The sequence below is a fragment of the Sturnira hondurensis genome, unplaced genomic scaffold (assembly GCF_014824575.4).
Source record: "Sturnira hondurensis isolate 20B ecotype Veracruz unplaced genomic scaffold, ASM1482457v3 Scaffold0001120, whole genome shotgun sequence".
In the NCBI taxonomy this organism is placed as follows: Eukaryota; Metazoa; Chordata; class Mammalia; order Chiroptera; family Phyllostomidae; genus Sturnira; species Sturnira hondurensis.
The window spans coordinates 2,258,501-2,273,570 of record NW_028073751.1 but is presented as its reverse complement, the minus strand read 5'-3'; the positions used below and the strand labels follow the sequence as shown (position 1 = coordinate 2,273,570).

General features: G+C 33.3%; 1 protein-coding gene across 6 annotated transcripts in view; it reads right to left on the bottom strand.

Annotated features, from left to right (window-relative positions):
• The window catches only part of MATR3 (matrin 3), a 51,135-nt gene that overhangs the window by 4,366 nt on the left and 31,699 nt on the right, over positions 1 to 15,070 (bottom strand). For all 6 annotated transcript variants that reach the window (XM_037061493.1, XM_037061475.1, XM_037061483.1 and 3 more), the window contains 11 exons: positions 11,697 to 12,783; positions 6,950 to 7,011; positions 5,975 to 6,016; positions 5,548 to 5,660; positions 5,253 to 5,305; positions 4,442 to 4,567; positions 3,645 to 3,770; positions 3,322 to 3,489; positions 2,346 to 2,477; positions 1,901 to 1,944; positions 1,433 to 1,805 (listed from right to left, as the gene is read on the bottom strand). In XM_037061493.1, coding sequence (XP_036917388.1) covers positions 1,433 to 1,805; positions 1,901 to 1,944; positions 2,346 to 2,477; positions 3,322 to 3,489; positions 3,645 to 3,770; positions 4,442 to 4,567; positions 5,253 to 5,305; positions 5,548 to 5,660; positions 5,975 to 6,016; positions 6,950 to 7,011; positions 11,697 to 12,608 — 2,151 coding nt within the window. In that variant the 5' untranslated portion in view covers positions 12,609 to 12,783. The remainder of the gene's footprint in view (positions 1 to 1,432; positions 1,806 to 1,900; positions 1,945 to 2,345; positions 2,478 to 3,321; positions 3,490 to 3,644; positions 3,771 to 4,441; positions 4,568 to 5,252; positions 5,306 to 5,547; positions 5,661 to 5,974; positions 6,017 to 6,949; positions 7,012 to 11,696; positions 12,784 to 15,070) is intronic.

Sequence of the window (15,070 nt, the reverse complement as noted above, 5' to 3'; positions counted from 1 at the left end):
TACAAGTAATTGAATGATGTCCTTTGGAAGGCAGTATCTTACGATACCACTGATGCTTAGAGAATACTAATTCTAAAACCACGCAGTGGATTAAAAAAACAAAAACAAAAAAAACACAAACAAAAGCAAGCTCTGGACCATGATCCGCCTACATTTAAATTTTGGCCTGGTTACTTATAAGCAGTATGATGATGGACAATTTACAATTTATAAAACTTCTCCATGCCTCAATTTCCTCATTCATAAGATACAGATAACAAAGGCATCTACTGCACATGGTTACTGTAAAGATTAAGTTAACATATACAAAGAGTTTAGAAAAACAGCATGCAATAAATGCTCAATAATCACAAGCTGTTGACAATCTGGAGGTAAAAATTAGTTTTCCAATAATTGAATATTGTTTAGAAGAAACTAATAAACTAGGATTACAAAAACCTCATTTCAAGAGCCATTTAACATTAAGGGGCTTCAAAGGCATTTTAATGCTCTATTCCTCAATGTAGGTTGTTAGTACAATATAGGTCTTTAGTAGCCCTGGCTGTCGTAGCTCCGTGGATTGAGCTCGGGCCTGCGAACCACATGATCGCGGTTCAATTCCCAGTCAAGGCACATGCCTGAGTTGCAGGCCAGTTCCCCGCTGGGGATGCACGAGAGGCAACCATATATTGCTCTCCCTCTCTCCTTCCTTTCCCCTCTAAAAGATAAATAAATAAAATATTTAAAAAAATAACATAGGTCTTTACTATTCTTTGCATCATGTATATTTTTATGTTTATATTCACCTGATATGCTCTTATTTGTAATGTGGTCTAAGAAAAATAAGTTATTCAAGTATCTGCTCTAGCCAGGTGGGGCATCATCCTGCATACTAAAAGGTTGTGGGTTCAATCTCAGGTCAGGGTATGTACAGGAAGCAACTGATGTTTCTATTGTTCTCCCTTTCTATCTCTCTAATTTCAATAAACATATCCTTGGTGAGGACTAAAAAAAGATTGTTTAAAAAAAGTTATTGTAGTATATGATCAAGCTCACGTTTCTCAAATATAAAAAGCCTTCGACAATTTTTGAATGAGTGGAAAAATGCCCGAAGTATCTTTGGTTAGTTAATGCAAACTCACAACTCATTTTTTAAAAAACAGGGTGAACTATCTAGCTGCTTGTAAGTACTTACACACTACCACAATAGAGGAAAGTCTTTCTCCATTACTAAAAAGTTCTCTTTGTGAGTTTGTGTTTTTAGGCAACTGTAACAGGTACTATTTAATCTATTTATTGCAGAGTTCAGACTTAAATGCTTGTATTATTGCTCATATCTCATTTTTTCTAACACAAATGACTAACTCTCTTTAATCTGATCCCGCCAGGGTATATAATTTGAAACACTGATCTAGTTTTCTGTTAAAACAGGTCAATGTACAATCTTTTTTACCTTTTTAAGCTTTTTCTTTGCAGCTGAAGCACTCGCACTTCCATCTTTTTTCACAGCTTTGTCCGAAGGTTCCTTTTTCCCATCAGAAGTCACATCACCTAAATTAGCAAGATCTGTCTCATCTCCCACTGAACTGCCACTTTCTAGCAGTGCTGCTGCTTCTTCTTCATCCACGAGTAGCTCGTCTTCAGATTCAAGAAGCATACTAGGTTCTTGCTCTGCCTGGTCATCTTTTGTATCTTTTTCACCATCTTCACCTGATTTCTCTTCTTGTTCTTTACCTTCAGTTGTATTTTCAGTCTTCTGCGAACCATCAGTTTTGGATTTCTTATCACTTGGAGATTCTTTGCCGTCTGGAGAATAAGACCTTTTTCTGAAATCAAGAAGGTACATCTCAAGTAATTCTGAGTTGGAAAACAAAAGTTTAATACAGTACTATTTACACATACAGAGACACAATGAAATTACCGAGATTTATCTTTTTTCAGTAAGTCAATGCCTCTGTTAGGAATCTAAAAGAGAAAATTTTGCATTAGTTAAGTTAATGTATTAAAATATTCATTTGCAGAATATATAATTATTTCATTAACTAATTGATAGCCATTCATCATATAGTCAAATAAACTTACTCAATCCCTATAAATATACCCAAGAATTTAAGCTACCTACAGTTAGCAGTTCATTACAAACAACATTTCAATAAAGCAGTAGATAATAAAATACCTTGGTAGCAGAAATGGTCAAATAAAATCTAAAATACAATAAACAGATAAAAGCAGTAAAAGTACTTTTATAGAACACTAGATAAAAAAAAAAACTTTTGCTACTGAAGAATACTGGAAAAGGAGAAGAGGTAGTTCTTTCAATAACCAAACCCTATAGTCTCAATAATTACAAACCAAGTACTACATACCCTTAGTACCAATTTTTTATATTTTTCAGAAAGGTCAACTTTCACACATCTCCCTTGAAACCAAAGGGCCTTTTTCAAACAGTGGTCAACCATTGCCATAGCATCTTCTCTGGTCTCCATCTCAATAAAAGCCTTAAAAAAATAAGAAAGAACATTATTTTTCAAGGAATTGTGTAGAACTCTAGTGCTTATTATTCTTTCCATCCACTTTTTAGGAAAATTTTATCTTTAGCAGAGCCATTGGTAAGAGTTAAAAGTCACCCAATAAAATAAGGTCAACTTAGATTTATAAAGTAACAGCAAATATTAAACCACGTATTTGAAGGCTTTTTGCAAAAAGCAATTAAAGTAATAAGCTTAGCACATTACTTAAAATACTGTAATAAAAAAAGAACAAAAAGTTAATAAAAATGTCTGAAAGGATATAACCTCAGAACATTGTTAAGGAAAGTAAATATCAGATGGTGCACCAATAAGTATGGGGGGGGGGGAGGGAGGGAAAAACATCTATACACACAGAGAAAGATTTTTTGGAAGCAAACCCTGGAAACAAATAGTGTTACTAGGCTGTACAAGAGAGCTTTACTTTCCACTTATACTCTTTGGTATTTATTCAATGCTTTATCCTTGGCATCTAGTACAATGTGTGTGTGTGGAAACCCCCATCAACCCTGGCTGGTGTGGCTAAGTGGATTAAACGCTGGACTGCAAACCAAAGGGTAGCTCATTCCATTCCTAGGTCAGGGCACATGCCTGGGTTGCAGGCCAGATCCCCAGTAGGGGGCACTTGAGAGGCAATTCCACACTGATGTTTCGCTCTCTAAAAATAAATAAAATCATTTATCATTGTTTGGCAAAGGAAATTTACCTATGAGATGATAAAAGAAAATTACTTCCCCTTGCTTTATTAAAAATGAGGATGTATCAAAAAAATTAAGAAATAAATGTTTCTTAAAACCTTTATACATATTATTACCTGACTTTTCATTCTCATCAGTATATAATTCTTTATTTTCCCATAAGGCTCAGCAAGCTTAAGGACAGCACTGTCAGAATAGCCAGAATGAGGTAAGTTGCTGAGATGTATCACACGTCCAAGCTCTTGCTTTTGATCAAACTTCTGGTCTGGCTTCCCTTCAGGTTTCTTTAATTTAATAAACAGGAAAAAAAGGTAATGTCAAATGTTGGTAGGGATGCAGTAATTGTTAGCTAATACTTAATATTATCCTAGTTATTAGCAGCAATTTAGAGTAGCTGATTATTAAAATGATGTAATACATGCCTGATAATACAAATTACCTTTATTCTTTTGTACTTCTGGGATAAATGAACTCTCACTGGCTTGCCAAATACTAATGCTGGTGTTGTTGTGTAATAATCCACTGCAGCTTGAGCATCTTCTGTGGTTGCCATTTCAATAAATGCCTGAAATTTTAAACACAGACAAAAAACTATTTCAAACAATTATTGTTCAAAGTCTTTCCACAGACATTTAACCATTAAATAATACTTTCAAGAATCTAAAAGCAGAAATACCAACATTGCTGACTTGGTATTTTATTAAAGGCCACCTCAGATTTTATTCATTCTACTAAAACTATCACTTATGCCTACTGGTCTTGAAATACAATTTGGCACAATTTTGGTAAAAGTTTGAAATGGCTTTCCAAAGAATCATCTTTTTACAGAACTTATAGTAGTTTAATAACAACAATTTATAGCTTAAGAAACACAATTTATAAACTAATTATCCATTAGTACTAGAACTTAGTATTTCAAGAGGTTCTTGAATAGTATTTCATTGTAACATTGTTGAGATGCTACAGGAACTTAACTCTTGTCTATACTAATTACCTCGTGGTAAAAATGGTTTCATTCTATGTCATTTCACTTGAAGAGCCTATTTAACACTTAAAATACCAACATACTTCACTGTTTTTTCCTCTACTTCATTCCATATGAATGATTTAAGGTTACATTAAGTTCTTTCTCTTTGCATTTGTTCACATTTAGTTCTTTTACCAATACAAAACCATGTAATCTGTTTACGAAATATATTAGTGATGAATATATATTACATTTATTTCAACTCATACCTCATTAATTTTATTTAAAATAAGATGATTTGAAATGACTCCAAATGGTTCCACCAGCTGTAGTAATTGGTATCTCAAGTTTTTCCCTCGCTGAAAATCCATGATGTGAACAACTCGGCTAGTTTCCTACGCATCAGAGGGAGAAAAAAAAATCAAGCCAACAAAACCCTTTAAAAGCAATGAGACACGTTAGTGTTACAAATTTGGTAAGTCTAGTCTAAGGTTAACTAGAATAGCTTATTTAGAATGACAACTCATGTAATATTCTAGAGAAATTTAAAAACTAGACAGAAAATGAAATGTCAGTGGGATAAAGTAGATCTCATTTCAGAAAAACAATCTCTACACTGATTTTTAAATTGAATACTGTGAACACTACTGGATAGCAAAGTTCTTAAGACCCTGAATCAAGGTGATCTCTCAACTGCAAGTATATTCACGTTTTATGCCATGGCTGGTATGGCTCAGTGGATTGAGTGCCTGCCTGCAAACCAAAGGGTCGCCACTTTGATTACTGGTCTAGGGGGCACATGCTTGGGTTGCAGGCCAGGTCCCTAGAAGGGAGCACGAAACGCAACCATACATTGATGTTTTTCTCCCTCCCTCCCCATCTCTAAAAGTACAATCTTAAAATTAAAATAAAAGTTTTAACTCTTACCAAAGTCTTAGAAAAGCCCGATGGCTTCAAACTATAGTAGTTTTCTGACAGTAAGGACTATGACATAGATTCAATTAGCATGGTTTAAATCAAATCACTCGTAAATACAGTGACCACAGCAAATAGAGTAAAATCAAGAGCTGTGTTACTGACCACTCTGCCTTTTTGCATGTGTCTTGGTCCTTGCAGGTTCCCATTTCCAGCACCTTTATGGGGGGAAAAATTACTTTTTTCAGTCTTGTAATAAACATACTTGCTCTAACAGGCAATTTCAATTGAAAAACTACTTTCAAACACTGAAAGGATATTACAAATATCATGAGTATCATGTCTTTTTGTGCAATGTGATTTCTGAGTAAGTTTAATGATCCTTCTTTTGCCCATAACCACTATTTATTTTTACAGTAAAGCTCTTAGGGAACAACAACAACATAAATTTTATAATCACCCAAATTTCCTCTTGGTCCAACTGCTGGTCCCCCAAGGTGAAATGAGGGAGGTGGAGGCCCCAGAATTCCTGGTGCTGGGTTTGTAGATTGCTGCAACATGAATGGGTCACCCCTAGTAATGTGAAGACAATATATAAGGAACATGACAAAGACATCTGGCAGAAATAATTAAGATTTATTGTTAAAACACTCCTTGTATAACTATGATTCTAATCTTTGGGGGCATTTGTGTGTGAAGCAACTAGGGAAAAAATCTTTAAAGTAATAAAACTTACTACATAAAATAGTTTTAAAAAATTCTTTCATTCACAGTGACTTTCCCCTCATTATTTAATTTTTAAAAATTCAGAAAATATTTTGAAAATTTAACCTGAATTCCTTATACTGATCTCCTTTACAAACAATAGCTTAAAAATTTTAACTTACATGGTGTGGCCTGTATCATTGTCAGGATTCCATTCTGGGTAGCTTTAAAAAGACCAGAAAATTAACTTTAAAATAAAACTATTCTTTTCACAAAGTAGCCTTGTTTGGCCTTTAAAATAGAGATTACTTATTAGTAAAGTTGTATGAGAGTCTAAGTGTTAGAAATATTACAGTTTAAACATGTCATAGATATTTCCCAAAGAAAAATTTCAAAACTTCAAATTAATCCAAATGAACAAGAACAAAACAACTAAAAACATTGTTCTGTACTGCTTGAAAAATGTAGGTAGGTAATGCTAAAATTAAAGTTTTCTGTTACTTGTTAAGTCTTAAGTAGGACAAGTATTTTATGAGGAATTGGAAGTATGGGCTATATGGAGAAAGAAGGATCAACCACAGGTTTTCTTTCTCCACTTTAAGTACCAAAGGCACACTGGAAAGGACAGCCCCAACAGAGCTAGGTATGTATGAAAATGTGCTGGTATATATTCCAGGATAATGGATATTGTGTGTGCTGCTTAGGTAGGGAGCTTCTTCAGGAATTCAATTTCATTCTAGCTTAAAATCAGAAACAAAGGTATTGCAAAACCAAAAAATAGATCCTGAAGGCTTTTGCTTAATGACTAATTTGTAAATGCTAATGACTTCCCTCTTGTATATTCAGTATTTTTAGAGCATGTGTTATATATAGCTGTTGAAAATATTTTATGTATCAAAAGCTGTCTTAAAAATTCTCTTGGTTTGTATCACAAACACCAATGATAATTTACTATAGAAACATTAAGTAACAAAGTACCACTATCACTGAATCTAACTGATTCCATTTAAGATCCCTTGTAACTAGCATTGCCTGGGCAGTGCTATGCAGTAGTAACAATGTGGATATTACAAGTAAATAACCAACTTCCAAACATCAATCAATGGCTGTTTCTGATTCAGGATTAAGGATGCTTTAAAGGTATTTCAAACTCCTACATTTCAAGAAGAAGCTGGCATCGACGACTGTGACTTGCTCCATTGATATGTTGACTCCACTCCTGCAGCAAAGTAAATTAGTAGAATTAACAAAAATAAAGCTAAAATATTTTCATTCGAATCATTCAAACTCTTAGGATGTTAATCTATATACGATATCATAGGCTGTACAAACACCTGCACATTCACTAATCATACTGAATTTAAAACCATTTCTCCGAAGCCATGTATCTTGATCCTGCCCTCAAATACGCCAAGCACATTCTTGGAAAAACTGGATGAATTTGGTTAATATACTAATAGACTTGACAGGGAAAAGATACAGAGTTAATAAAGATCAAGAATAGTAACTGACCTTGAGATCAGTGAGACATTAATTTGTTGTAGACCAAACTAAATTATTCATGTCATTTTAGAAATGCTTTTTTACAGCATTCTAAATATGACAAAATAGTCACGCTTATATCTACTTTTCTAGGTAATAGATGCTTTCAATGTAAACAATTAAAGATAATGATTTTTCTAAGGAAATGCTCCCCATTTATCCAAAAATTAAGCCCCCATTGTATTTAGCAAAAATAAAGAAGCAAATTCCAATGCCTGTTTCCAACTTTTAATGAAGGAAACACTATAATCAATATTTGCTTTTGGTTATGTTAAATTTAACGGGATTAATATTTTTCCCATTTCAGCATAAATGATTGGTATTTTAGGTAACGTAAAAAAAAAGCCGTTACAAAAAGTAGGCTGTGCTGCACACTGCCTGGATTCTACTTCCAAGGTTTCACTTACTTGCTAGATGTGAATCCCTGGTACAAAATAAATTCACTGTGATTCAGTATTCTCCTTTGGTTTTATAAAAAGTAAGTAACAAAAGGTAAAATGTGTATCAGAACAGTGCCAAGCACACAGAGAGTGCTCAAAAAGTGAACTATTTATTACACTGCTTATAAAAGCTATCTTGTTTTACAATTCCTGCTTTTTAAATATTATTGTTTCATAAATCTCCACAAAATGAAGCAACAACTTTTGCAACACCCACACTACCTAATACAATTATATTTGGAATATAAAACATGGTCAAGCAATGTTTTTAAAAAAGGGTCTCAGAGCTGAATTAAAAGGAACCAAATTACAAGAGATGCCTTTTTGAAAACCTTTAGATTTGTATTTATGAATGAGATCCTAATTTTAAAAACTGCTTTATATTACAAGTTTATATACATTCCCATGCAAGTAACAAGTAACTAAAATCCTGTGAGAGCACTAAGATGGAATACATCCACACAGAATAGAACTTTTTAGAACTTCAAGATCTAGCTAGCTCTCAAATCTAGATTGTCTTTTGAAAATAATGGCTATCAACTAAGAAGAAATTCAGAGATCTTTCCACCTGGCTCTACACCCAGATATTTGGGATATAAAAAGGTTTTACTTGTAAAGTAACAGACCACTGACTTGTTGGAGACCATTTTTAAAATGGCTGTAAGCAAGGGGCACCATAGGCAAAGTCCACAAAATCAAGAACAGGGATTAAACAAGTAATTTAGAATTTTCTGAACTAAAAACATTCTTGAAAAGTAGTGTGTTGGGAGAGGAGTAAAACAGCCTATTAAGGCATACTTCTAATTCATAGGAGATGGAAAGGGTCTCTAGTTGAACAGAAATTATTAATATCCAATCCCCCGTGCCCTTTAAAGGTTCAAACTTATGCTAAGTGTGGCTGATCTTTGTAAATAACAAAGTACCAGAAAGATGGCCAAGATGAAAGAATCAGCTACAAATCTCCCAAGCCCACTTATACTAGTCTATATTACCACACCTGATCTTTTACTGTTTGGTTTAAAGTGAAGATTAAGAATCAAAGGGTTTTTTGAAAACCCCTATCTTTGGATTTACATTGAGGTCAATCTCCCATCAGATTAATAAAGAACAAGGATTCATGGTCTGAATGCAAAAGTTCTGTAAGAAAACAGTTATATAAAAGAATGATAATTTGGAGAAGCAATTCTGGAATGGCAGAATGAAGAATAACACGTCTTCTAGAATAATACTAAAAGGAAAACTATGAACTCAAGTGACAAGACAGCGAAAGGGCAGCTTTCTTTAAGTGAAAGAATTTGAGGTTGTGTAGAAAAGCAACTTGAAGTTCTAAAATGACCTAGAAAGAAAGAAAAGCAACACCATCACTGAAAGTCACTTAAAATAGCAAAAATAATGATGACTAATCAGGATGTTTTTCATCTAAAAGTTTCTCATTTCATTTTTACTAAGTTTTGATCATGTACATTATTTAATGCTACCACTAAGTGAAAAGAACAGATTTTCCAAGTTATGCAGCAATACCAGAGAGCAGGATTAAATGTTAAAAAAATTTTTCATTATCTACTTTCACCACAGGAATTTTCTCTAAAGTCATTGTTTCTATATCAGCTATCAAATAAGGACCACTGCTAAATGTGAATATTTAATTATTTTTTCCAATAATGCAGGTACCCAGAAAACATCAATTATATCAAGGAAACCAGAATATATTGAGAATCAATACAGGTGCTTACACACACTTCTTAAAACTGGTCGAATTGACAACTAATCATAAATTTTGTAAATAAAAGAATCAAAGGGCCTCTACAAACTAGTTCTTAAATATTCCCAATACTAAGAAAACCAAAATAGCTAGGGCCTAAGCATTTTTACAAGTTAAAAGTACTTCTTACACTAGAGTTAGGGTACCTTACTCTTGAATCAAAGTTTCACCAAAATTTTTAAACTGTTCTATGTTAATTTAGGTCTATTTACTATCATTTATTAATATAATTGCCGAGGAACTAGTAGTAGTAAAATTTGGAGAAAAGTAAATCATATATATAAAATAAAAAAATTTTTTGATTCAAGTCCTCCCATGGCTTCCTTTTTTGTTCCTTTAACTCAACTGGTTTTCTATATGCAAGTAATAAAGTTAAATTATTGCTCAAAGTCAGGAAAAGGGGACTTCTAACAACAGATTTTGGTTTACAACTCTAGTAACAAAGATTTTAAATCCCTACAATCACTTTCATTTGAGACACTTTAGTGATTTTCCTTGGAATTTAGAGCTCCTACCTGAAAACATTGATCAATATTGCAATTACTGCAAATAGGCCAAGAAGTTAACAAAAATATTGAGTCACGCAAGTTTAATGAACCTTTGATAAATCAGCTCCCATCAGATCTAGAACTTGAAATTTAGTACTGAACAAAAACTAAATTCCATGATATACATAGTATTACCCAACAAATTTGAAAAAAACAACACCAAAACACCTACCAAGCAAAATTTCCAAATTTCTATGACTTTTGGATTGTCTTAAATGAAAACCTATGAACTTAAATTTAGTATTTAATGTTACTTATTTTGGTATGAAATAAAGGTTAAAATATTCCTTGTATAGTACTTAAAACTACACATTAAGATTTTTGTAATAAGTACATATTAAGAATTATGTTTAAAAGACATTTTTAAAGTACTCTAAATTCAAATATAGTCTCTTAGTTATCTGAGACAAAAATACTAAGATACAGAGATTATTAAATGAAGTCTCTAATATTAATTTATGATTTAGTTTACTCAAAAAACAATACTCACTAAAAATTCCATTTAAGAGGAATAAATAAGAAAATGATCTTTCCAGATGTTACTGTAAATTAAAAAGCCCATGTAACAGTAACCATCAATTTCATAGCAGCAACATGTTCCTGTTAAATAGAATTAACTATGCAGCACATCAGGAAAAACGGATGGTCAGATTATAGATCAAGCTAGTAGAGTGCTATAATGCTGACTTTTAAGTCAACTGCACTATATACTGAAAAAAAAATCAGAGAATAAGTAAAATAGCAACGTTGCAAGAGAAAGAACAACATGTAAAAGGGCATTTTGAAAAAGTTCCCATTTTGCCAGATGTGGTAATTAAAGCAAAGGAGAATTCGATATACCTTTATTTATTTATTTTGCTCAAATGACTATACCAGAAGTCTAAGCCTAAGTCAGAAAAAGAATATGCTTATGAGGAACATAGAGCAGGATACTGCAGTAGTCGATTTTTCTAAGTCTCTAAAGGGATAGATGCAGCATGTGATAATAAAAAGTGAGTTCTGAAGTATGTTTAAGAAAGTTGTGGAAAAGGAGAAAAAAAATGATGAAAAACTCCAGTCATAGCATGAGATTTTGTTAAAGGGAAATTAAAAAAGGAAGAATGAACTAATTTAAAATATAAAACATACTGAAACACACACCAGGGCTCTACATTAACTCTTTCCCTGTAGCCACAGATAAAGAAAAAAAGAGAATTGTTCAAGAATCCATCTTTACTACATACAAATCAGCAATCAAGACAGATGGAGAGCTAAAATCTAGCATCCTGAATGCAAAAAAACAAAAATGCTTAAAACAATTCAACAAAGCAGACAAAAAAACTGCTTAAATATGATTAAGAAGAATATACTGATGCCAAAAACCAACAAGATAATCCGAGTGGATGACAGCTTTGTGGCCAGAAGCAATCTAGGCAGATTGTATTAATGTAAAGCCCTGGTTTAAAATGCTCAAAAAACAATTAACCTTCCAAATAAAGTGTTCTCAAAAGTACAAAAATTCTTGACCAACTCAGTGTCACCAGACTACAGAATTAAAGTAAAAGATATAGGTAAATACAGAATAGACACTACAATGTAAAAGAAATTAGAAGCATCTGTTGCATTAACTCACCTTATTAGAATGAACTGGCAAGTCACATATAGAGCACAGATGGGGATAACCCTTCGGTAAGAGTCCATGGAAGTCTTCAATATTGCTACTTGGAGGAGCGCCCCTCTTTTTCTCAAAGAGAGATCTCTCTTGTAAGGGGCCAGGACCACGTCCCATTCTCTCATACTCACTGTCAAATTTATGATAGTTATGCGAAGTCTCGCCAAAAAAGGAATCATCCCTACACCTTTCTCCATCTCTTAATCTGTCATCTTCATAATCCATTCTGTCATAATAACCAGATTCTTGAGAACGACTTCCATGGTCATAATCAAGCACTGGGTTGAGACTAGGACCACGATCATCAAAACTATCTCTTCTAAAGTGCCTTTTATCTTCCCAATCATCCCTAGGTACTCTGTATGGTGGCTCCCGTGTAGCAGATCTGCCATCTCTACCATAACTCAATGTAGGGCCTTCTTCAGTTCTCCTCCTTTTAAGTTGTAGAAGGATTTGGGGCAAATTCTCAGGAGTAATCTTGTCCTCTGGATAACGACTCAGTTCATCTAAGTCTCTAGCAGACAAACCAAAGCTGGCCAAAATGTTACTGGCCTGGTCTGCATCTCCACGGTGTTGAGAAGACAAAGGGAGTGGACCTCTACTTCCAATGTTAAATATAGACTGCAAATTATGGGAAGAAGTACTAGCAGAAGACAGTGCACTATGAGCTCCTTGTTGATTCAATGAAGAACTCATTCCAAGATTCATTAAACTAGCAAGGCGTGCAGTACCCTGGTTCATCCTTCCAAGAGATGCTGGCATACTTAAAGACTGGGTAGCAGCAGCAAGAAGGCCTATTCCTGCTGCAGACAGGTCACGCCCATGACTCTGCGCGTCCCTACCGAGAGATGACTGCTGGAATGACTTGGACATTGTAGAACTATCTCTTGTCTAGCTTACAGATTTAAAAAAAAATTTTTTAAGATGGCCAAAAAGAAAGCTCAAACTAGAAAACTAGGTTAACTGTGCTTCAAAAAATGGTAACGCCAAGAAAAAGGATCAATAAGGACTGTAGAATCTTCTTCAAGCTGAGAACCAGCAGACAACTCTGTAGAAAAATAAGCAATTTTAGTCATAAATCCCTGTAAGTAGATGCCGTTTTTTAAAGAAAAAAAAAACTTATGCATCATGTTGATTAAAAAAAAAAAAAACATTCAAGATCTCAAACTTAACAAGGAATTTATTATATGTCTTAAACAGATTCCAGATGTATGCAGAGCCTGCATATATTTAAAAAGTAGTCTTTCATGCTAAAGTTTTACTGTTAAAGGGAATTTCATACTAAATTTAAAAACATTTCAATTGAAGGGTTAGATGTCTGAGTACATCAAAATTTTGGTAAAAATATAGATGGGACACTTCTTCCAGAAGAATAAAAATACACCCTATAGTATGATGCTTAAGTTCCAGAAGACTAAAAACAAAACAAAAACAAAAATCAATGTCAACAAGTCAAAGATGAATCAGTTGTATTCTGCTTTAGAAAATGAGACCTATTATAAGTATCAGAAAGAACCAAGTAAAATCACAAGTGAAGTTTAGGTGTCAAGTACCTAGTATAAGATCTAAGACCAAACACAATAGCTGAGATCTTTATATAGAAAAATCAATTTGAGGTGAAGACAGATGTGAAGAAAATTAAGTGACTTCCTACAGTTCAAGGATTTCTGCACAAATTTAGGCCATATAACTAACTGCCTTCTCACTGTCTACCCTATGTTAGGCAGTGCTTATTTCATTTCTAATCTTATAAGGTAAGAACTAAGTATGGTGGGTATAGAAATAAGAGACCTTCCAAGAAAAAAAACCCCAAATACAGAAAGTGTAGGTGATTTAAAGAAGTGAAACACCCCAAATTAGCATCCACCAACACTTACTTAATGCTCAGGGCTTCAGCACCTCTAGAGCTCAAAACAGGTAAAAAAATGAAAACAAGATCTTTCTTGAGTAGACTTCCTGAAAACTTTCCCCAAGAATAGCCATAATCAACTGAAAAATTTAAATTCTGAATACAATCACCCAAGTTGTGTTTCTAGATGAAACTATTTTCATTTTCTTTCGTATTTTTACCTCAGAAAGTTATGTAGGAATTTGCAAAGTATGAACGATTCTCATAAAATTATTAAATGATGTACATAAAAATGGCCTTGATGACAACAACTTTTTATAATCACAACCACATACAGAAGTTGAATTGTTTGCTGTGGAATTCTAGGTGAAGGCTTTGCTCAGTCAAGTTTTATGCTTAATCATTAACTTTATTAGTAAAAACCAGGCGACAGTCAATAGCTATCTATGTCTATTATGGAACCAATCCCACCAATGATAGAATAAAGCGAGGAAACACTGGACAAATACAGTGGTAGAGGAAGCACTTTTCAAAAAGGTTACAGGCAGGACTACATTTTACAAAAAGATGTAAAAAAGTTAAAAAGACATAGAAATGCTATCAGAGGTGACTGATTAACAGATGTTTTTGCACACCAAGAAAGATGAGCTTGAGAAAGGACATCAAAGAAACTAGTTTTGGATGAGATCCACTATATAAACTACAGACGCTTTAGATAAGATTAATAAAAATAAAGACAAGAATAAGTGGGCTTCTTTGGATGAACGTTTCTTTGATATGTCTTGTAAATGCCATACAGAAAAGCATTTGAAATACTGCATAAAAACACTGGTAAGACCTTCTAAATTTTCATGTATACTTTATTGTAACAGATCAAAACTTTTACAGGGTTTTCAAAATCAGTATTTCAAAGTATCAATGTTATTATTCATTGCAGGTTTGCTCTTCATGTTATAGTCAAAACTTTGTATTATTGAAAAGCCAGTTTTTAAAAAGAACTATTCTTTTCCCTCAGGGAAATTATACAATAGTATGACCATGTGTAAAACTTTTAAATTCATCGGATTTTAAGAAAATGCTTGCTGGATTAGAGATCTCAATTACTTTTCTTTGTAAGATACAATGAAAACAATGGATCTGCAAAAAAGAAAACGTTAAGAGAAGGTAAAAGATAACCTTAAAACAGAAAATGGATGTCAGAAAAAGGGCAAGACAAAAAAATGTAAATTCCATGACAACTTGAAATTTCATTAATAACCTTAAATACTTTTTACTCAGAGTTTCAACTTAAATACATCCCCACACAATGACATGAGTAATATTACTGAAAAGGAAGTCAACCCAGACCCTTGAAACACATATAATTAAACAAAAGTCTTAATTTTTTTTATTAGAACAGAGAAATCAGACATGACAACACTGTTTAAAGAGCTTTTATAAAAAGAATTCCTTTAGCATCTTTGGTCAATGGTAAACACAAGACAAG